This window comes from Saccopteryx bilineata, chromosome 9 (assembly GCF_036850765.1).
Source record: "Saccopteryx bilineata isolate mSacBil1 chromosome 9, mSacBil1_pri_phased_curated, whole genome shotgun sequence".
Classification (NCBI taxonomy): Eukaryota; Metazoa; Chordata; class Mammalia; order Chiroptera; family Emballonuridae; genus Saccopteryx; species Saccopteryx bilineata.
Genome location: NC_089498.1, coordinates 37,238,246 through 37,261,582, shown reverse-complemented (window position 1 = coordinate 37,261,582; position 23,337 = coordinate 37,238,246). Strand labels below are relative to the sequence as shown.

The 23,337-nt window shown below is 54.7% G+C and overlaps 1 protein-coding gene across 5 annotated transcripts in view; it reads left to right on the top strand.

Annotated features, from left to right (window-relative positions):
* The window catches only part of CHST8 (carbohydrate sulfotransferase 8), a 121,950-nt gene extending 101,024 nt beyond the window's left edge, over positions 1-20,926 (top strand). For all 5 annotated transcript variants that reach the window (XM_066243707.1, XM_066243705.1, XM_066243706.1 and 2 more), the window contains 2 exons: positions 18,618-18,655; positions 19,179-20,926. In XM_066243707.1, coding sequence (XP_066099804.1) covers positions 18,618-18,655; positions 19,179-20,285 — 1,145 coding nt within the window. In that variant the 3' untranslated portion in view covers positions 20,286-20,926. The remainder of the gene's footprint in view (positions 1-18,617; positions 18,656-19,178) is intronic.
* The last annotated feature ends 2,411 nt before the right edge of the window (positions 20,927-23,337 follow it).

The window sequence follows — 23,337 nt, the reverse complement described above, 5'->3', positions numbered from 1 at the left end:
GGACCTGGCGGGCTGTTAGAGCCGCACCGTCCCACTGCCTGGTACTCAGCGTTCGAACCTTGACCATCTAAAAACGCCCAGGCGCTTACGAGCTGCAGGTGCACCGCTCCCTCTTCCTGTGATGAGCTCTGGGCAGCCCTCTCCACAGTCCCCGCTGTCAGCTCACACCTTCCTCGTGAGGAGATGCAGGACCAGAGCAGCTCTAGAACCAGCCGAGGCCCTGCAGCTGGCGGGAAGTGGAGCCACACTCGCACAGGACAGATTGCGCCTGCAGCCCCTTGGTGCCACCTGCAGTCTGGTGCCAGCGCCACCGAGCACCTGCAGCACTGTCCCCTCCAGCAGCTCAGGTTCCCCTTCACCAGAGCCGCCCTCCCTGAGGTTCTGCTTCTGCATGCAGCCTAGCTGGGGTCCCAGCAGGGAGGGGGAGAGAGAGGGTCTGGCCCTGAGCCGGCCCGGGGGCTCTTACTGTCTGAACACGACTGGGGGTTCCTGCACGCTCCTCCCCGAGCCCACTGGCCAGGCTGTTCACATTGTCCTTTCCTCCCAGAGACACGTTCATCTTTGGACACAAAGCCACCTGATTGTCCTTTATAGAGATGGCAAGACCAGGGCTGCAGGCAGATGAACTGCTGCTGGTCATGGGCCCTGTGGGGTCTCACGGCTCAGGCTCTCGTGTGCAGGCCACCTTCCTTAACCTGGGAGCAGCAGGGGTGAGGGAGGAGGAACCGCAGCTCAGGGAAGGCAGCCAGGACTGAAGGCAGCGAGCTAAGGAGAGACTCAAGGAGGAAGTGAGACTGGGAAGCTGACATCCCACAGGTGCACACAGGCAGACACCAGGGGCATCAGAGAAGTTCCAGAAGCTGTTTCAGATAAGGCCTGGGCTGAAGCTGGAGTGGGCAGCAAGGAGAGTCCCCATCCTGAGCTGACCCCAGAGAGGCCCTGTGAGATGGTGGGGTGCTGAGGAGAGGAGGCAGGGACAGCCCAATCCCACACTTAGTGGGTTCCTGCAGGTCCCCACCTGCAGCCCCGAGCAAAACTCCCTGGGAAAGCAGTAGGTGGAGAAGGGAGCAGACCTGGGGTCAAGGACAACCAGGTTCAAGGCCCAGCTCAGCCACTTACCAGCTGTATTCCCTCGTGCAGCTCAACACGGGGGCGTCTTAGTCCTTTCATGTATCAACTTGGGTGGGCTTTTGGGAGGGTCCAGAGCTGCGACACTCTTCACAGCTAACAGGAAACTGGGCTCAATAAACGCCCCATTGATGAGGGTGTGGTCAATGCAAGCATGGGGCAGGTGTGGCTCTGTCCTGGGTGGCCCATCTGGGTGATCTCTGGGTGCTATGGGAAGCACACCTCCCTGAGATTCCAGGCTGCTGAGATGGCAGAGCCAGCCTTCTAGGCCAGGATCCAACTCCTGGGAAGGGAGGCAGGAGCAAGGGAAGGGCACTGTGCCAGGGGCTCACTGAGTCGGGTTCATGAAAGGCGTGAGATTGGTGGACGCATCAGGCGAGCGGCACTGAATCTCCGAGTGGTTCCTGCCCATCGTCTGTCCGCAAGCTGCACTATACGTGTCCTGCAGGGTGCATGGGCCTCTGCGAAGCCTGGTGCCCGGGCTAGGGGTGGTCCCAGGTGGTTGAGATGAGAGAGTGGCCACAGCCAGAGACTGGCCAGAGGGAGGGGTCGGTGTGAGGGGTTCCCAGTCCCTGCATCAGGGTGCTCTGCACCAGGCCTGCCTGAGATGTGAAGAACCTCCCGGAAAAGGAAAGGCAAGGCAGTCGGGAATCCGAGAGGGAAACGGGGCCACTTTGGAGACCCTGATGGGCCAGTGAGTGGGGTCTCAGGTGTCGCCAAGGCTGTGACTAGAGGAGAGATAGCAAAGGGTGTCAGTGATGGTCTGAGGACGCGTTCTTGGGCAGGGGCCTGTCTGTGTCCAGGGAGGGTCACAGTTGAATTTATTTTTTCAGGTGCATGTAACATTAGATGGTCTGGCTGGGGCTCATGTCCCCAACAAGGGCACGTACTGGACAGACCCTTTCTCCTCAGAGTCTCTGTTCCTTCCTCTCTGGGGCGACCTGGGCCTGCAGGCCTGTCCCTGAGAAAGGACACAGAGTTAGCACTTCCTTTGGCCACCCCCCTCTACGCCACATAGCCTTGAGCCAGGCCACTGAGTCCGCAGGGAGAGCCACACCCCCACTCTACCAGCAGCCGGGCTCCCACTTCTCAGTCTCCCTCACCCTAACTCTAGAACTATTGATTGGCTCTTAACTGGTTGCCCATAGGAAACGAAAGAAAAAAGTAGGCAAAGCAAAACAAAACATTCTTTTTCATTTTCTACAAGTGTGGGCACCAATGTCCCATGGTTCTCACACAAGACCTTGGACACCAGACCCTCAGACCATCGGACTGAGCCTCCCCTCCAGGACAGCCCCAGTGTCCCTCAGCAGCAGGTGGATGCACCCCTACCAGCCTCTCAACCCTCCCTGCCATGCCAGGGGGGGGGGGCTGAGGATTTCATGGTGAGCCCAGATTTTTATCAAGTACAAGAGGGAGTGAAGGGGACGTTGTAAGCTCTCCTTTTTAATAATGAATCCCATTTCCTCTTGCAGTTGGTTTTCTTGCAACAGATGCTGTTGCAGAAAATGGAACAAAATAGAAGAGATAAAAAGGCTTGTAATTAACTCGGCCCAGAAGCTTCCCAGCAGAGTAAGGGACAGCGGGGCAGGGTGCCCAGGGCCCGCCCACCGCACTCCCGCCTGGCGCGGCTGCCTGCTGCTGCGGCGGGAACACACGTGCGCGTGATTCTCGGCTCTCTCCGTGTCGGGGAAGCATGGAGAGGCCTCCCACTGTGTAGTAACTGATGATCATTTTTCTCCAATTAAACTGAAATTGAAGAATCCTCATACTTAGACACCCAAGTAAAATAATTAGTGCTTCAAATGTTAATTGTGCTCTGATGTGTCTTTGCCTGTGGACGCTGCTTGCAAATGAGCATGTAGAAAGGTAATCCTCCTCTGCGGAGAGGACTCTGCCTTCACCTCCCCCTCCCCCCAGCAGACTGGCCTCTCCAGCAACCCTGATGTGGACAGCCCCAGGCCAAGATCATGTGACATCACTGTAATGGCTGTGTAAGACCTGCTGTGACCCTCTGCACAGCCAGCCTGCTGGCCCCAGGCACCAACAGGCAGTGTTGCAACTGGTCATAATAATGGTTAGAACAAGGGCATGGAGTCAAACAGATTTGGCCTAGGCCCCCCCACCGTGACGCCTGCTGGAGCCGACCAGGGCAAGACATATCACCTGGGAGAGTCACTGTCCCCTATGCAAAACCCTGATAGAAAACCCAATCCTGCCGAAGCACTTGAGAGCCATCCCTTTATCCACCCTTGTGTTCTCTGCGCCCACAGGCCCTGATGAGTCATTACAAAAGGGCAAACTCATAGTGTCCTCTCTCTGGGGGCAGTTAGGGGCTCCTTTCTGTGCAGCCTGCCTACCCCCCCCCCCCCAGGGAAGGCCCTGCCACTGCCGCCTGGACCCTGAGATGAAGGGGAGTGGGGGCTGCCCACATCCACCAACCCGCTCACAAACTGGGGAAGCAGCCCCCTGCCCCTGGAGAGGAACGCCTTCCCTACGGCTTTTTCCGCTGTGACTTTGTCCACACGTGAGCCCCGGCTCCTCTCTCTGCGGGGATGACTATACCCTAAGAGGCTTAGGCTCCTTCATGCCGTGCGTCCCAAGGAAATCCACTTAGATATTCTGTGTTCCCTGATCTGCCACATAATAAGATTCCTTTATCTCTTGTTGTCACGGGAAGTATGTATTAACCGATGAATATTAATGTGTGGGCCGATTAATATTAATATCTGAACCGATTCATCCTTCACAAGGCAGCGGTGTTGATGAGCGCCGCGGAGCCCAGACAGCTGCGGGGTTCGGGCAGGTCCCCGGGGAGACGCGGAGCCGACGCGGACCCTCTCCACCTCGCCTCCTCACGGACACCGTGTGCTTCGGCCGTGTCCGTCAGAGCTGGCAGGGAAGTGTGTTTGGACTCTGAGTGTGGCAATTAAAATCCTTGCCATCCAAGAGAGAATATTTTATCATTTAAACAACATTTTACATTCTCCAAACATATTTTCCCAGTAACGTTATTAAATTGGGTGATAAAGGTTATTTTCTAGCTTCTGAAGTTGAAATACAGTACCTTTATTCCTTATCTGTCTGGAATTGGAAAGGCTTTGGTATTATATGTTCTAAAGGTTTCATTATCAAAATTTGCCAGACTCTATAAAACAAACAACTTTTTTTTTTTTTTTGCCCTTGTTTTAATCAAAGATGGACAGAAGCTTTCAGCATTGGTGGAAGGGGACACACCATGCTTTGCAGCATGAGGAGGTACCCTCAGGGTTCCCTGGCTTCCCTCTGACTTGGAGATGCCACTACCACTGTCACCTATGCCAGCCACCTCCTGAGCATCAGGGATGCCCCAGCTTCCTGTCCCTTTTGCACAATGAGAGGCTGTACCTATGGCTAACAGAGCTGGGTTGGAGCCTGCCTGTGGCAAGTAGCTTCTCCATCCCTCTGCCTCCCCTCCAGCGACTCACTCCTCTAGCCCCAGCCCTTGCCTAGCTCCCGTCTCAAATCCTTTCTTCTCAACCTTGAACCACCAACCCACCATCCACCCACCACCATCCATCCACTACCATTCAACCAGCCACCATCCACCCACCACCATCCATCCACTACCATTCAACCAGCCACCAGCCACCCACCACCATCCATCCACTACCATTCAACCAGCCACCATCCACCCATCACCATCCATCCACTACCATTCAACCAGCCACCAGCCACCCACCACCATCCATCCACTACCATTCAATCAGCCACCAGCCACCCTCTACCCTCATCCCATCCTCTAGGCACTGTCCATCCCACATCTCAGCTGCCGTCAGGGTGGCACCCATCTGTCATCCCCATTACCTGTGCTCCGTCACATCTGACATGGAAGACAGCCCCTGTACAACAACACATGAACCTTCCCCTTCCTGATTCCCATACCCACATCCTCCAGGTAAATGTGCCATGAGCAGTGGCTGGGGAAGCATACCTGGTAATGGTTCACTTTCCTCCAGTGCCCAGCATCTCTGAGTCACCCTGTGTCATGACCTCTTATGTGACATTTTCGGCCATTTTCTGAGAACACATTTCTCTGCCTCAGGAAGAGAGCTCATGGGCCTGACAGCATTCCCCTGGGATAAAGGGACCTTCCTCTGAAATTGAACTCCAGTCCTGCCTCCTCCCATCCCCTCTCCCTCTCTTTGGATGCCAGGGGCAGGACTATCTTACCAATGAGGAGGCTCCTGCTCCCACAGACTTCTGGCCAGAACAGAGCTTTAGCTGGGCTACTGGGAATGAATGGTCCAAGTTGCTCTGTGGCAGCTCCTCAAGTGTTCACCCCTGCCCTCTCCAGCTCTGCCCTGCCTCACAGGGACAGCCATTCCCCAGATGTTGCGGGCATGAGTGACAGACAGCATCTCTGACAGAAGACCTCAGCCAGGGACAAGGACGGGAACTGCGGAAACGGGGTTGCCAGTTTTTTCCTGAGCCCAGGCTGGGTCTTATCTGAATCCGTGTGGAGGTGAACCTTGGCGCTGACTTCAGTTCCTCTGAGCTCTTTTCTGCTTCTGAGTTGGTTTTCTGCTTCTGCAGAGCGAGGTTTCGGTGGAAAGGGATCACTCCCTGCTGATCCAGGGGTCCCTGTCTGTAGCCCACCCGGTCCTCATTCTTTTGAGGAGTTCAGACCTGGATAGCCACCCTAACCTTCTAGGTCTCTCCCCACCCAAGACAGAGCTACAGCCTGGAAAATGACCCCAACATATTCTAGAAGGTGTCCTGAGCACATAGGAGAGGTGTAACCCTCAGGGGGCCCGTATGGGTCCCGGGCCCCAACCTCAGCTGGCTCGTGTGCTCCATCGGGGGGTGCAATATCGGAGGGTGCAATAGAGCAGACTGGAGTAGAAAGCTGCAGATGACATTGTCAGGATGTCCGCCCCACGCACTGCCCCCAGCACCCAGGATAGTGCCTTCCTGTGAATTTCCTGCTCTTCCAAAATCCCTGCCACCTCCAAGCACAAATTCTCACCAAAATCTCAGGTATTCAAAGCCTGAATCCACCTGTTTAAGTTCCCAGAGCGTGACACCACGTGTGTCATGTGCTCTCCTTGCCCCGCAGGGGCGTTACACAGCAGCCCCTCATTCTGCCGTCACCTCCCTACACACAGAGAGCGTGCTAGTCTCCCATGGAAGCAGCCCCAGTGTGATTTATTGCCATCATCACAACATTTTGTTTGGAGCTGTAAACCTCCAGACATAAATCAAGTCATTAGAAGGAATGACGTTTAATCCTGCAGAAGATGCCTCGGTGGGCTGAGCAGCTCACGCCCAGCTCTCGAATCATTAATTCTGGAGAGGATGGCCCCATACACACCTCCGCGGCTTCTCCTCATCTCTGCCACACACGGCTGTGGAAGGCCAAAGGCGCAAGCCAGGCTGCTTTGTGTCTTGGAATAGCACATTCATGACTGCAAAGAGGCGCCCAAAACACATGCCCAGTAATTGAGACTGGAGTCTTCATTCTGCAGGAAATGCACGCAGCCGGGAGGGGCCGACGCTGCTCCTGTGATGGCTCTCTCTCATCCGGAGAGCTGCCGCTTGTCGGACTTCAAAGGCAGCAAGAAAACAGCTCAGAACATCTTCCTCTCCTCACAGTGACCCCACCGTCCTTCAAGCAGCCATTATGTGGGGACCATATGCTATTCGCAATCCCCAGGCTTTGCTGTGGATATGCAGGCCACGGCTGAGCCCGGAGGGGAGGGAATTCAAGGATCTCAGCCCCCCCCCCCAACACCAATCACACACCAACACCACACTGAGTTCCCTGCAATTGGAGCCTCTCATAGTTCTGAAGGCATTCCCGTCATACTGGAGATGGGGAGGGGACTGGGAGTGTGGGTCTCAGCTGAGGGCTTGCTTTAAAGTCTTTGGCAAATTCTAAGACCACAGGACAATTGGGAAAATTCTGGATGATATTAATATTTCCAGTGTTTAGTCCCTCCTCTTAGGCTTGTGCTCAGAGTTGATGAGAGTGTAGTTATGCAGCGTTATGTCAGCTGCATGGGTCAAGGATGTTGGAAGGTGCAGGGCTGGGTTGCATGGTTTGTGTCTGGACACTGTTTTTCCCCACAGTCTGCACTGTTTCCAGCTGAGAACTTCGACCTGTAGGTCTTGTGTCTCTTGTTCAGTATGGCCACACTCAGAGTGGGGGCTTCTCCCCCACAGTCCTTCCTTGCCTGGCCTCCCTCAGGCAGCTTGTAAGGGTAGGAGGCAGACTTTCCCTCACCTTAGGCTCGTACCCCTGACTCCACGAGCACTCCAGCCCTGCATGTGGCCGTCCTCCAGAATCCACCCTCCTCATCTCCCTGGGCTGCCCAGGTTCAGGCCCTGTAACTCCTGACCTACCTTAGGATGCAAGAATCCTAATCCGTTTCCCCGTCCTTCAGGCCTCACTCTTCTCCTGGCCACCAGTCATCTCCAGAAAGACCTTTGAGTGGGCAGCCCATGGGCCCCCCCATCCCTCTTATCTCAGCCATGTAGTCGGTACCCCAGGACTGGTCGCCTTTCCTGGGCCCGGGGCTGGGTGCACAGGGCCTGGGGGTCTCTGCATGCATGTGTGATGTGGGTGTGGAGCGCAGCCCCACTACGTTGCGGTGGGGCCGTGGCAGGATAGTATGTCTGCTCCCCAGGATGGCCTGGGTCTGTCATGCTCACCCCACAGTCAGCCCAGTAGAGTTCACTTCTAGATTGACCCCAGGATGCTGGGCAGAGCAGAGCCAAAGGGCTGGCTAGCCAGAAGGGAGAGCAAGTGGGTCTCGGTCAGACGTCTAAGGAAGATGGTGTCCCCACAGTCAGCCACTGCAAAGGCCGGGATTAATGCCTGTACTCCAGGCCTCACCCCTCAGAGAGGCCAGCCAAATCCTTAAGCCAGGGGCTTCCTGAGTGCTGGTGGTCCAGTTCTTGTTTGGACCCTACTCCAGGATCAAGTTCTTGCCTTCGGCGTGTTCTCTCCTCTCAGATATGCGTTGTAGCTCTCAGACCCAGGGCAGAGAACCTCTGGACGGACTGCCAGGCTCCCTGGGTGCTGCAGGCGCCTGTGACCTTGCCCTTCCGATCTGTGAGTTGTCGGAGGCCCTGTTCTGCTCAGGGGGCACACCTCTGTGGTCCCTGTGGTGCTTGAGGAGACATTGGAGACAGGAAGGGGCTGGAGCTGCAGCTCCCCGTTCATGGTACTTGAGTCAGGGCCCAGAATTGGGATACAATCAGTGGACATTCCTGATCACTGGTGCACAGCCATCTGGGGCTCTCTTGCTAGGATCAGTACATCTCTGTCCGTGGGCCCCCAGGCAGCCCTTAACAGGAGCCTGGCTCCCTCCCTCAGGCGAGAGAGGCCCCTGCAGCAGTTTGGGGGTGGGAGCGCTTCCAGGAAGCATCAGCTAGGACGGATGGGCTTTTGTGGCTCTTCGGGGTATCTCAGGCAACAGCTGTGTCTGTTCTGACAGCCAGCTCAGTAACTGACGCCACAGCCGAAACAACACATCCTGAAGCCGGCTAGAGCTGAACTGATCATTATCTTGTGGCCGGGCCGCCTCCGTAATGAGGCTGCTCCGCTGGCCGCCTCCAATGGCATGACTCTGTCCCAGTAAAGAAGTGCTTGTCACAGGGCTGGGCCGGTCAGTGTTGCCGGCACTTTTTCGGCAAATAGGCAGCCCTTCAGTGGGAACACCTGTGCCTCAAGCTCCGGCGTGACTCACTAATTTTACTTCTTGGCAACCTCTGGGAATTCACCATTATACAAGCCAAGTTAGACCCCTTCAGGCCAAGCTGGCTAGAGTGTGCGGTCACTGGGTTCCCTGACAGCCAACAGGAGGAAACATTCTGTCCGCCCCATTTGATCAACCACAGCTGCTCAGAGCCGATGCTAGGATTCCCCGTGGGCTCTGGACAAAGGCAGGACTTGGGCCAGGCCCGCTGCTGGGGCTTCAGGTAATTGGCTTCCTCAGTTCTACGTTCCCTCCTCCGAGATGTGCTGGTCCCATGTTCTCACCGGGCCCTGGAAAGCCACCTGCGGTGGAACTGGTTCCTGTGCACACGTGTTTTACCCCACCCTCCATCTGCCCTCAGCACGTCTATGTTTGGGAGACCCTCAGGCATCTCCAACTCAACAACAATCTGCCCTGCTTTGCAGGAAATGGCACCAGTGTGCACCCACCGTTCAAGTCAGGAACCAGGATCTCCCGTACCCTGCTCGCAGGCTGTCCCCGGAGCCTGCTGGTGCTGTGGCGAGCAGGAGCTGGCTTGGACCAGTCCACATGGGCCCAGCTCCACGTTTGCAATCTGCCGTGATGGGAAATCTCGCACCACAGAAACCAGCATCCACCACCATTCACAGTTCTCTTTATCACCCAGAGAGCCTGCTGTTAAACATTTACCAGCATACCACCCTGCTAACTCTTCCTCCTGAAATACGTCTTTCTCTGCTTTCTGCTATCAGCCCCTAGGGCCAGGCCTCGGACATCTCCTGCCTGGACAATGGCAGTACTCGCTGACCGGCCGTTCTGCTTCTGTCTTCAGCTTTTCATCTCAGGAAGGTGCTTCAACTCAAAATAACTTCCAGCATACTGACCTTAGGAGATAAGATATAGTGCCTTTGCCAGGACCATAGGCTCTGTGTCTGCTGGCCCAGGCCGGCCGCCATGGTCCTGCCATTTCTTGACGCCCTTCAGTCTCTACATCCCCTCATCCCAGGAGTCCTGCACTCAGGGTGCAAGGCCACCGAGCTCTTCCAGGAAAACCATCATCACTCTCAGGTGCCAAGTAATTGTCACGAGCTTAGGGAGCCCTCGCCTGATGCCCTGGGCTTGCTGACATTCCCCCATTGCACGCTGCCTGCCCTGTCCTCCATTGCTGCCACCACATGTGGGACTGCTGTTCCGTGCCTCACTTTCTTGCTAGACTAAACTCCACCAGGGCAGGGACCACGCCTGTCTCATTCATGGCCAAGACACCATCAGCAGTGCTTAAAAAACTGCTTGGCACATACAAGGGCTCAGGACTGAATGGGCACATGGTGTTGGACAGAATGACTGTCCTGCCACCTGATGACCTTGCTGCCAGCCTACCGCAGGGAGACGGAGACAGGGCCGCCAGGGGCACAGAGGCCTTGCTGCTGAGTGAGTTCTTTCTCATCTGCAGCGGCATTCACTAGCTTCTGCTTATTCTTCCAGGCCCACGTGTGCTAGGAGAATACACAAAGGGAAGAAAAGGCATGGACTTCCGTAAGTCACGTGCCATGTATTGTACTCTCAGAAACCGAATATGGACATGAACACACACACTCCCCACACAGCAGGAAGCAGCACATGTGCGGCAGAGATGTGGTGTGACGCAGTCCCTTGGCATGCATGGTGTAACATAGCATAGGGTGTATGTACCAAGTCCTGTTCCGTGCAACATGCACGCATGGGGGTGCAGTACAGTGCATGGCCACACACATACCAAACATGGCAGGAGTCACCCCCAGGCTCTAACATGGGATAGCTTCAAAGCAGGAGCTAAGGACCTCTCCCCTTGGATAAGCGGGCACCCGGAGGATGCTCAGGGATAGCCCCGCACCCACCAGATGATGGGCAGATGAGCGGGTGGGGAGTGGCAGGACAGCTGCTGGGTTTGAAGAGCGGCTAACTGGCTGGCTGGTTGACTGACGGACGGCTCCAGTGCTCCACTCTGACAGCTCCAAGAGAATTCACAGCCAAGGCTGAGCTGACAGGAAACTACCCAGCTGAATCGTGGATCCTAATCACGGAGGTGAGGGAATGAAATCGCTAAACAAAACAAGTAGCGGGCAGAGCTGTCAGGTGCCTATTAGTCTGAGACGGGAAGACTCCTGCATCTCTCCCATGCAGACAGGTCCCAGAGTCCCTGTGCTGGTGCAGGAGCTGGGCTCACGTAAACTCGGCTGCTACGAAGGTGGCCAGGTGGTAGGAACACAAGGAACTGGTAGCTTCCATCCCATGGACTCTCTCTGTGCCCAGCACTGTGCATCTGTCTTTCCTTTCTTTCCTTTCCCTCCCTCCCTCCCTCCCTCCCTCCCTCCCTCCCTCCCTCCCTTCCTTCCTTCCTTCCTTCCTTCCATCCATCCATCCTCTAATTGATTTTTAGAGAGGAAGGAGGAGAGAGAAAGAGACAGAAACATCGATCTGTTCCTGTACGTGCCCTGACTGGGAACCTTTGCATATCAGGACAGTGCTCTAACCACCCGAGAGATCCAGCCAGGGCACACTGTGCATCATTTCATTTGCACAATTGCAGACCTGCAAGATGGGTGTTTTTAATCCTATTTTACAGATGAGGAAACTAAGGTTCAGTGAAGTCAAAGGATTTGATTTGTCCAAGATCTCTCTCTCTCCCTCTCTTTTCCCTTCTTAAAAAATATACTGCCTGACCTGTGGTGGTGCAATGGATAAAGTGTTGACCTGGAACGCTGAGGTCACTGGTTCGAAACCCTGGGCTTACCCTGTCAAGGCATATATGGGAGTTGATGCTTCCTGCTCCTCCCTACCTTCTTTCTCTTCTCTCTAAAATGAATAATATATATATATATATATATATATATATATATATATATATATCCCTTATTAAAAGCTATGACTCAGAGTGGAGTCTTCAGGCAAAGGGAGAGACCAAAACTTGGGGATCACCATGTGGCCCCACTATGGGTTTGGTTTTCTCAGAGCAACTGCAGGCTGCGGCAGGAGGAAAGGGCCCTGCAGGGCCACCTGCTGTGCTGCTGAGGAGCATGTCACCAACTCTGCCTTTTTCCTGAGGTCCACAGAGCCACCTTTGGGTTCCAAGAGCAGCTGGCACCTTTGTCTGGGGCAGCCCCACTGCCGGGAACCTCATTGCCCTGCCCTGGACGCTGGGGCGGCAGAGGTGGACACGGCTGTGACTGAGGCCCTAGCAACGAATTTAATGAATTGGATTTTCCTGTGAACAGCAGTGAGCATTTAAGGTCCTTTGGTGAGGCTTCTTCCATCTGAATTCTGTGCCTTGAGCCCAGGCTGCCCTCTAATTGCTGAGAGTATTTAAACTTTAGTTTTGCATCTAATCTGCATAAAATTAATGATCTGCCCAGATGAAGGGAGCAGCTCATAATGAAACCAGTGTTGGGAGGTAGGGAGATAGGGATGTCCCTCCAAAAGGCAGAGCCGGAACTGCTGGGAGACGAGACAGAGGACGTGTGGTCACCATGACGCTGCAGGCCACGCGAGCTGGCTCTGGCCTGTGCCCCACAGATGGCAATGGGAGAAGCCAGCTGGCTATGTCATGGTTCCAACCACACAGCCTGAGTGGGGTGCACAGACCTTCAGCAGCTCCGCTCTGCATCCGGCCACTTGGCTGGGAGCTGCCGCCCAGACATGCAGACCCTTCCTAGGCTGTCAAGCTGAGCTAGAGAAGTCACTGCCCAAGGCTGGTGGGTGCCAGCCAGAACCCTGGGCCTGACTTCTGCAGGGAGAAGCCCAGTGCCCGTCCCCACCTCCGGGACCAGCTCTCCATCCAGGCAGCTTCAGCTTTAGCACGAGCATTTATTGAGCTCCTGCTGTGTACCAGGCATTGTGTCAAACTCTGGCACAGATGCACCGACACAATCCCTCCCCCAAGAACGTGAACTAGCACAATCTTATGCTACTGATGAGACAAACCAACCCAGCAGGGTACATATTTCCTCATTTCCTCCAGGCTGTTGCTGCCCCACCTCCAGAGTGCTCTTAGAGCCCCCTGAAGTCACATTACCCCGGTAGGAGTTCAGCTGTGTCTCCCTGAAACATACTGCCCACAAAAATTAGGAGATATTTCAAAATGAATATGAAGCGATAAAATATCCCCTAATTTTTATGAGCAGTCTATATTGAAGTCTCAACCCAGGGTGCCTGTGAACATGACCTTATAGGGTCTTTGCAGATGTAGTCAGGCAAGATGGGGTAATCAGGGAAGACAAGCGCCTGAAGACAAAGACAGCAATTGGACTTAAGTTGCACAAAGCTAGAAGAGGCTTCAGAGGTAGATAGCTCTGCTGACATCTTGGCTTCAGACATCTAGCCTCTAGAAAGAATAAATGTGTGTTATTTTTAAGCTACTAGTTTCATGGTAGTTTGTTATAGCAACCTTAGTAAACTAGTACACCCCTGTAAGAGTTAACTTATGTGTTAACTTAACTAGACCCTGGTGCCCAGGTGTTTGGTCAAATACTAGTATAGATGTTACTGTGAAGGTATTTTTTTGGACGTGATTAACATTTAAACCAGTAGACTTTGAGTGAAGCATACGACCCTCCACAGTGTGGCAAGCCTCATGCAATCAGTCTAAGGGGGAGGCCTTTGGAGAAAAGGCAGGTCACCTGAGGAAGAAGGAATTCTGCCTCCCGACTGCAGAAACTCAAGCTGTGGCATCAGCTCTTCCCCGGGGTCTCCAGCCATGGCCTGCCCTACAGATGTTGGACTTGCCAACCCCCCAATTGAATGAACAAATTCAATTCCTTAAAATCAGTCCCTCTCCCACGCTTTCATGGATATATCCTATCGGCTGTTTCTCTGGAGAACCCCGACTAATACAGGCCTCATTCAGAAACCTTCCATACTTCCCACGGAGTGGGGCCTGGCATTCCCTCAGGGCTCCTCCCCCACCCCCACCTCCCACCCCCGCACCCCCACCCCGCCTCTGCGGAGAACACGCCCACCCCGGCTGTGCTTTCTTGTCTCCTGCCACACCCCTGCTCGTGGCTCATCCCTGCTGTGTGAGTCCCACACACTGAATGGTGTTCAGGGTGTCCCGTGGCAGGTCTTTCCCCCGGCACAAGCGTCAGCTGCAGGACCCACTTCTTTCTTACTGGGATGTGGAAGGCGCAGGGCAGGCCAACAGCTTTTGTCCCATCAACTGCCAGGGAATCGGGCGGAACCAAAGCTTGGACTCAGGCTCTTGCACATCGGGGAGCCAAGACACAGCGGGTACCTCACCTTCAAGTGTCTCCCCTGGCTCAAGCCAGCCTGTAATCCCCAGAAGTTTCCCGGCCTGACGGGCAGCATAAGTGGGCATGTAGGTGGACAACACAAGGAAATGTGGCCTCACAGGCTCCGCCGTGAGGTGCAGGACATGAAGAAGGAACCAAGGAACTCAGCTTGGTGCAGGGAACTCCAGAGATCCAAACGCCGTGCGTCTAAAACTGCGCAGGGCGGGAACTCTGGACCCTTGCCCAAGGACTTCTCTTGGCCCCTTTGGGTTCTCCCACTTTTGTCCCTCTTTGTGGGTCTGACCTCTTCAGGATGGCCCTGCCTTTCCCCAGCCATTGTTCAGAGTGGCAGGACCCTCTCCCCACTGCCTACTGTGGCCTAGGGCTGGGATTGAAGCAATGAGAATAGCAGTTGCTTACCTTAAACACGACCAACCAAGGGCTCGTGAGGCACTTCTAGCTCTTTCTAGGCACTCAGGTTTTATTTTGACCCATGTCACTCACTTGTCTACACAAACTGACTAAAAGGCTGATCCTCAGCCCCAGCCCCAGTGGGTCCTGAGCATCGAGGATTTGGGGCTTTTGAGTTGAACACAGAAAGCCTCCTTCCTGTGATTCAAATAGGAGTGGGCAATGGACCCTCCTCTCCAACAGCTCGTGCCAGGGATGCTCTCTCCCAGCTCTGCTCCATACTCAGGCTGCACAGTCATTTTGTCTGTTTGTTTGTTTGTCTGTTTGTTTTGTTTTTAGCAAAAGAGACAGAGACAGAGAGAAGGACAGACAGACAGGAAAGAAGAGAGATGAGAAGCATCAATTCTTCATTACGGCACCTTAGTTGTTCATTAACTGCTTTCTTATATGTGCCTTCACTGGGGGGCTCCAGCAGAGCGAGTGAACCCTTGCTCAAGCAAGCGACCTTGGACTCAGGCTGCGACCTTAGGCTTTAAGCCAGCAACCATGGGGTCATGTCTATGATCCCATGCTCAAGCCAGATGAGCCCACACTCAAGCTGGTGGCCTTGGGGTTTTAAACCTGGGTTCTCTGTATCCCAGCCTGACACTCTATCCACTGCGCCACTGCCTGGTCAGGCTAGGCTGCTCAGTCTTATTCTGAGGACTGGCTCTGCACACCCGCATCAGCCTTTGCCTCCCCTTGGCAGGTAACCAGGATGCTTTTCAGCCAAACACTCAGAAAACCCATGAAGAGTTCACAATGCAGAACACAACACATTTGGCAGTCCCAATAACTCACACCTTGTTTATTCTCGCCGATGCTCTCTCTTACTGTATTGTGTGCATTTCGACCACTCTACGAATGTCATCTGCCCAGAAAGAGAAAGTGGTTATTTTTTACCAAAGTGCAGGAGGATGGAGCTCCCTTACAGATTGTTAACATTATGCTTAAATGAGGGGACAGGTAACTCATATACTGAAATTGACATGTACATGACTGACCTTGGGATTCCCCTGTCCCAAGATGGGGGTGGGGGAAACAGGACGTGCGTGGCAGCGTTGGTGACATTGGATGGATGAGGAAGCTGGGGGTCACGACTTGTGTTGTTCAGCAAGCCCACTGTTTTTTTTATCTAGATTGTATGTTTATTTGAGGGTTTATGTGGGGCTGGTCATGGTTATATTGAGGCCAAGTCCTCCCACCCCTGGTGTTTCTTGGTGACAATACCTTCCTTGTGGGTGCAGCAGAAGCTGTCTTTCTGGGACGCTCCACGGAGCTGTCCGGGGTCCTGAAGTGCAGCCCACTGGGGATGTGCAGACCCCAGCGTCAAGACGCCCAAGGCTCCTGGTCTTTGCTTCGGCCTCTATGTGAGCAGTGTGTGGAAGAGCAGCATCCTCCAGGGAAGAAGTAGGAACACTGGACCTCAGGCTAGGGGAAGTGTCCATTACATCTCTGTTGTTAAAAGTCTGTCTTTATCCCCAAATTGGCCATGTGGGATAGGGGCAGTTTTTGCCCTAAAAGTTGCCATAAGTTTAAGGATCAGGCACATAAGAACAGGGCACATTCAATCTCCCCGTGAGATTGAATGTAGTTGGGTTTTCTGTAGACGATTTTTTTTCACAAAGGGGCAACTGCAGCCTGGTTGGCCCTTGTTAAACAAAAGTAGCCAAAAGTCCAGGAGACTCTCTCAGCATGAGGCTCTGTCCAGCTAGAACTTTTTCTCTAGCCTGTGCTCAGGGCTGTGGCCTTAGCCTTCAGGTGAGCTAACCTTGGAAACTCCCATCCAGTCTGCACAGAAAAAAAATTGGGTCATCCTCACCATCCACCACCCTCCAGGCTGCGGTGGCATTGTAGGTGGGAAGTCATAGCCATGGGCGCTGCAACTTCAATAAACACATCATCATCTGACTCCACCAGCTGGCAGGATGCTTTTTGTACGTGGGCCCCCTGACCCACTCCGGGCCGAGCCCAGCATGCCTCATTGCTCCAGAAAAGGAATATAAATAAGCACCACCGCGCCTTGACAGGCTGACAGGAGTGACAAGCAGAGTAAATTCCCGTGTCTGAAACTCCGAGGAGGAGCAGTGATTTAGCAGAGCCAGCTGCCGTCACCAGAAGAAAATAATTAAGGAAACCTGGCAGTGTGGAGGAAAACTGAGTGTGTGGCAGGTCCCTTCTGGAGAAGGGACCTGTGATCATCGGTTGCTGGAGGAAGCTTCATGGGTCCAAAAGAAGAGTTCAGGAAGCTCATGCTGAGGATGGCTGCCATGCAGAAGATGGGGGCTGGGCAGGAAGGAAGCAGGCTCTGGGCTGAGAGGGGGACCCTGGCAAACGACTTCATTCTAAAAGGCCCCTGCCTCGTGGTCAGGCACCCTCTGCTCACATCTCTTACCCTCAGGGTGCAACCAGTTCTACGAGGAGCTTCTCCTCAGCCTCCAAGGAAGAGTCTGGAAACTACACGCACATATGCACATAGCCTGGGGATGCTCAGAAGGTGTGGACACTCTGCCCAGGGAAGGGCACACTCTTCTTCTGAACCCAAAGGGAGGAAAGAACGATGCTACTGAAGAAAGGGGCAACATGCCCAAGTTCCGCCTTCATTTCCTCATCTGTTGGGACTCAAGAAAGGCCCTGGCAGGCTCAGGGTCTTTAAGCTTTTCAGTTCAGAGTGACCTCGCATAACCCTTGCTTCAGTTGCCAATGAATGAAGGAGACGTGCGGGCACATCCTCAGACTGCGAGTCTGAGGCAAGGGCCGCAGCAGTTCTACCTGGTAAAAATGGGCCTCAGTGGAGTTACAAGATCAGGGGCAAAGGGCCTGGGTGCCCCCTCACCAGTGGGGCTCCAGCCACTGGAAGTCTGCCAAGGACAGAGACCACAAGGGTGGTGCTGGGCCTCCAGAAACCCTGCCTCAGGCAGCTGCCAGAACTCAGTCAGGTGTGGTCAGACACCATATCCCATCTCGTCGGCTGGGAATTCTAGCTCTCCTCCACTCATTTAAGGGACGGCTGGTTCTGATTATGACCGGCTTTTGGCAAAGCCTCAGAGCAGACACCCACTCACATGGCACAGGAGCAGGAAGAGCCCCTGATGCCCAAATGGCCAAGCAGGGATGGGGGAAGAAGGTCTAGGCTCCTAAGTAAGTTCCCCCAAATGGAATCCTTTTGTCCTTCCATGACATTTCCCAAAACACCAAACCAGGTATGAGACAGAATCGTCTCCTCCGGACAAAGGTTCGCCTCCCTGGTGCTGTTATTCTGGGTGAGCTCAGCCCAAGCCAAAGGCCTCCTTTCTGGGCAGAGGGAACATTCTGGAATGTGGCCAGTGATGCCCTGATGTTTCTCCACCTTCCCCCAGTCACCAGTGAGTGTTTGCTGAGAACTGTGCCTGGGCTCTGCTCAGACCTTTGGAGGAAAGAAAGATGTGGTCAGCTCATCCCCAGAGCCCCAGGGCCAGCTGAGAAGCCAAGCTCGCTCCTTGGATGGCTAAATTAAAGGGCTTCCTGGAGTAAGTGCGGAGGCCGAGGGGAATGAGTGTGTTCCAATCCAGGCCTGGTGTGTGCAAAGGTGTGGGTGTTAAGCGTGTCATATTCCAGGTAAAGAAAGTCCACACCGACTACAGCCAGAGCAGGGCTGACAGGGCATAAAGAGAGCAGGGACAGAACTTTCTGAAGGGTCCCTGTCCTTATGATTTACTGACAGTGTGAGGTGGGGAGTTGGCTGTGAGCTTCCCAGCTGCCGCACTGGCCAGGGCAGTGGGCACACTTGGGCAGGGCACCTTTCCAGACCTTCCAGGTCACATCTGAAGGTGAGATGCTAAGCAGCATCAGCTGGCAGCCGGGGTGGGCGGAGTCTTTCCTGCGCCCCCATTTTCCATGTGGATAGGGGAGAGGAGGGCACTCACGCTGAGCCATGCCTCTCCTCCCCCCTCCCAACTGCCTTTTTACAGAGTTTTCTCCAAGTGCCCTCCCTACAGGGCACCCAAAGTCAAGAGCCCCAGGGAGCCACGTGGCACTTCCACTGCTAATACTGTCCTCTCTGTTTGCTTTTCAGGAGTAAAGTTCAACATCAGGCTGCAGCAGCCCCACAATGTGAGTTCTGAGAGTCAGATGAATCTCAGCACAGGCAGTCTGGGGAAAGTTGGTGAGGGCAGGGAGGAAAATTGGGAGATCACATTAAACCCATTCTCGGAAAGAAAAATGTGTCCACTCCTTCCCAGGAGCTTGGGAACAAAGCCCAGGGCTTTGTTGTACCCATGAATTTTCCTTTCCCATTAGATGGCGACTTTGGAGTGTGCTAATTGACTCAGTAAATCTGAGCCAGCCTCCTCCATGCCACCAGCTACCAGCACCCTCCTTCACCTCCAGGCCAGGCTGAGATTCCTGGGAGGCCTGCTCCACCTAGTGGCCATAATGACACTTGCCAGCTGTGAGGAGGGGGACTGACTGTAAGGGCTGGGCTCCGGTTCAGATCAGAGAGGTCACATCCTGTAGGGTCATCCTGTCTCCCTCGTCTAGGAAAAACTGTGGTCACAGAGGGAGCAGGGAACTCAGCCATGACGAGTGCCCAGCTGTCCTGTCCCCCGCCCCCTAACCATTTCTCTCCTTGCCCCAGGACTTCCCACCAGGCAGTTCCCAGGATGGTGGCTTTAAGGCACCCACGGAGAGGCTCACCCAAGACTTGTCCAGCCAGGCATCGAGAGGCCTCCACCTGCCGGCGCCTGACCAGCCTCAAGCCCACCTAAACATGGGCGCCCGTCTGCGGCCCCGGCAGCGCCGCAGGCGGCTGCTAATCAAGAAAATGCCCGCTGCAGCGGCTATCCCGGCCAACAGCTCGGCTGGTACTTTTGTCTGGCCAGCAGCCAGGGCGCCGGACGGCCACTGGGTCATCCTGCACCAGAGGCAGCAGGAGCGCAAGCGGGTGATGTGGGAGGCGTGCGCCAAGTACCGCTCAAGCAGCAGCCGCAGGGCCGTCACGCCCCGCCACGTGTCCCGCATCTTCGTGGAGGACCGCCACCGTGTGCTGTACTGCGAGGTTCCCAAAGCAGGCTGCTCCAACTGGAAGCGAGTGCTCATGGTGCTGGCCGGGCGGGCCTCGTCCACCACCGACATCCAGCACAACACCGTCCACTACGGCAGCGCCCTGAGGCGCCTGGACACCTTCGACCGCCAGGGCATCCTGCGCCGCCTCGGCACCTACACCAAGATGCTGTTCGTCCGCGAGCCGTTCGAGAGGCTGGTCTCCGCCTTCCGCGACAAGTTTGAGCACCCCAATAGCTACTATCACCCTGTCTTCGGCAAGGCCATCCTGGCCCGGTACCGGGCCAACGCCTCTCGGGAGGCCCTGCGGACCGGCTCCGGCGTGCGCTTCTCCGAGTTCATGCAGTACCTGCTGGATGTGCACCGGCCGGTGGGCATGGATATCCACTGGGACCATGTCAGCCGGCTCTGCAGCCCCTGCCTCATCGACTATGACTTTGTGGGCAAGTTTGAAAGCATGGAGGACGATGCCAACTTCTTCCTGAGCCTCATCCATGCGCCGCAGAACCTGACCTTCCCACGGTTCAAGGACCGGCACTCGCAGGAGGCGCGGACTACAGCGCGGATCACCCACCAGTACTTCGCGCAGCTGTCGGCCCTGCAGCGGCAACGCGCCTACGACTTCTACTACATGGACTATCTGATGTTCAACTACTCAAAGCCCTTTGCGGACCTCTACTGAGGCTGGGCGGCTGGCCGTGGGCACCCTGCCCACCCACTCACCTGCCCGTAGGACACGGTTTCTCAGCCAGCAGCTGAGATGTACCCAGAGCAGCTGGGCTCCGATTCAGAGAGGAGCTGTGGCCTCTGCAGGCCCTCGGTGGGGGACAGAGGCTGGGGGCTTGGGTGGGGACCCTAGCCCAAGTCTCATCGCCACTTCCTTGCTCCTTGGCTAAGGAGGAATTGGAAAGGGTGTGTGAGCTGGACACCCCAGGAGTCGTAGCTGCCCATATCTGGCTCAGCCAGAAGTCAGGATGACCAGGGAAGTCTGAGGCCCATTGGGAGGGCCCAGCGGTAAGGGATTTTCTGCGGTCCCTTAGCCATTGCCTTGTACCAAACCGCATGGTTTGCAGCTTTTTGCTTTTTATTTTTTTTAATTGAGTTGAGAGAGAGAGAGAGAGAGAGAGAGAGAGAAACATTGATTTGTTGTTTCACTTATTTATGCATTTGTTGGTTGGTTCTTGTATGTGCCCTGACTGATGATGGAACCCACAACCTTGGCATAGTAGGAGGTTCTAACCAACTGAGCTACCCGGCCAGGGCTGGGTTGCAACTTTTCTATGGCCCAAGAGGAGGTTTCCTTGTAATAAAGTTCTAAATAAAGCACACAGTTTCCAGAGCAGCAGTGTCTACACTCTGTGTGTTGGTGTGGGATCATCTGGACCTTCCCTGTGCTGTCTGCGGCTCTTTCTCCCTTCCCAGAGCAGCCTGAGCCAGGCGCCTTCAGGCCCAGCTGCACAGAAGTCCATGGCAGGGGTGGCCTTGTGTGACAGGAGCAGGGGACCCAGCAGCTTCCATTCATGGACCAGCATCAGTACCTCACACTCAGGTCTCTGAGGCCAGCGCTCAGTTCACTGGATCCTCCTGTCTCAGTACCAGTACCCTCATGTTGAAAAAAGCCCTGTCTCCCTGGAGGCCCACTAAGGTCTCTTGTTGGTGCAATTTGTGGGGACCTCTGAGGAATGCCAGAGCAGTGAGGAGCGTCTTGGGCAAGCTGACATTTGGGGCTGCTGCTGGGCTCCATGCTGCATGGCATGGGTCTCAGTGGCTGTGGCGTTGCTGGGCAGGGAGCAGTGCCAGTCCTGGCTTGCTGAAACTCTGGGCTAAGCAGGGCTTTGGACCAAAGCTGTCATTTCAGACTCCCTACCCCTGGCCCTGATCTCTGGCTCCATTCACCTGACAAAACCACCTCAAAGTTGTCAGGATTGTCTTCCCCGGGGTGAACCACCTCTGGCGGGGGGTGGAGGGGTTATAAAGGAACTGCTCCAAAAGCATACTTGTTCACAGAGAAAAATGGTTCTGAAATTATCAAGAGCTAGTGTGATTCCTGAAAGGTCTTGGAGAAAGTGTCTGTTGGAGCTTTGAGTGTGGGTGTGACTGGCTGCTTTGGGGTATTGTTTGTAATGGGAAGTACTGCCTATTTCTAAGGATCTGTCTGTCTGTCTGCCTTCTTCCCAGTCTCGTTCATCTGTCAGCCTGTCTTCCAGGAGTCTGCTGCGTGCCCTTGGCCCTCTTGTGGTCTCTCTGCAGAGCTCTCCCAGGAGAGGGCTCTCAATCTGTTTCCACCTGTTAAGGGAGATACTGCTGGACCCTGAGAAGAAGACACTACGGTCCCCAAGTGGGACATGCTGCTGGATCCCACCCTGGCCTCTAGCCAGGCTCACATTGGCATGAGCTGTTCCATCTCCCTTTCTGCCTCCACCACAGGCTCTGGAAACTCATCAAGGTGGAAAAAGTTGGTGAGGCTGCCACCTGACTGTTTGGGCCACATGCATCCAAAAATCCTGAATAGGGTGAAGGCTCCCCTCAGGTTCCAGCTGAAGTGTCCTGGGCCACCTGACAGAAGGAAGCCAGAGCGGCAAGGCAGAGGCTGTGGTCAGGGCCTGAAGGACTATCAGGTGTGTAAGGCGGGAAGGCAGATGCCAAGAGGCTCAGAGAGCCAGGGCCAGGCCAGCATGAGAGGAGGCATGGTGGGCTAGTGATGACCTGGAAACAGTTCCCCTGGACAGTGATACTCACAAAGTGAGACAGAATGCAGAAACAGTGTCTCTGGTCACGAATGCATTTGGTCAAGGCTGAGGCAGTGTCACTGGTCATCTGCTCAGCAAGGGAGACAACTGGAAGCCCAGTTGGGACAGTCTGCAGCTTGGGGGCAATCAGGATTGTCCTGGGACCATCTTCCCACAGTGTGAGTATGTGTGTGAGTATGAGTGTAGGTGGGTTGGAAGGTAGGGAAAAACATATTTAGCTGTGTCATCTCTTAGAGACAACCAGACTTGATTTGGGGAGATGTATTCCTACAACACATCCATCAAAGGTGGGATCTTCTTTCTGGGTGATGATGGCAGGTGACATAGTCCAGGCAATGAGCATGATAACCACTTGATGGCCCCAACATGACCTCCAGAGGCCCATGTTCTGAGATCTCACCCTGAATCCACTGAGGTGGTTTTGGACCCAATTCCAAACTTCAACCCCAGCCTCAAGCTTTGTATAGCCCTAGGACTTGGGGACCGTAGACCTAACAGTTAACACAAGAAAGTGGGTGTGTGTGATGGGTGTCTGGGCTGGGGAGAGGAACGGGTGAGCATAGGAGTGTATGTGTGTGTGTGTGTATGCGCGCACACACACGTGTCTGTATCTGTGTGGGTGTGTCTGTATGAGTGTCTGGGTATGGAGTTGAACACGTATCTCCCATCCAAGTACTAAGCAGGCCTGACCCTGTTTAGCTTCTGAGATCAGAGAGATTGGGTGCGTTCGGGGTGGCATGGCCGTAGACCATGTATTTCTCTGTGTACATGTGGGGCGGGTGCAGGTGGTGTGGCAGGTGTCTGTCTGATGGGCATCTGTATCTAGGGTGAATGGTGTGTCTGTGAGTGAGCCTGTACAATATGTCAGAGTTGGGGGGGGGGACTGTCCAGTCCCCTTCCTCTCTGGGACCATCATCTGCTGTCCGTCCTTGCCCTATTTCATCTGCTCCACACTTTGTGGGTATAGTCTGGAGGGAGGGGTTT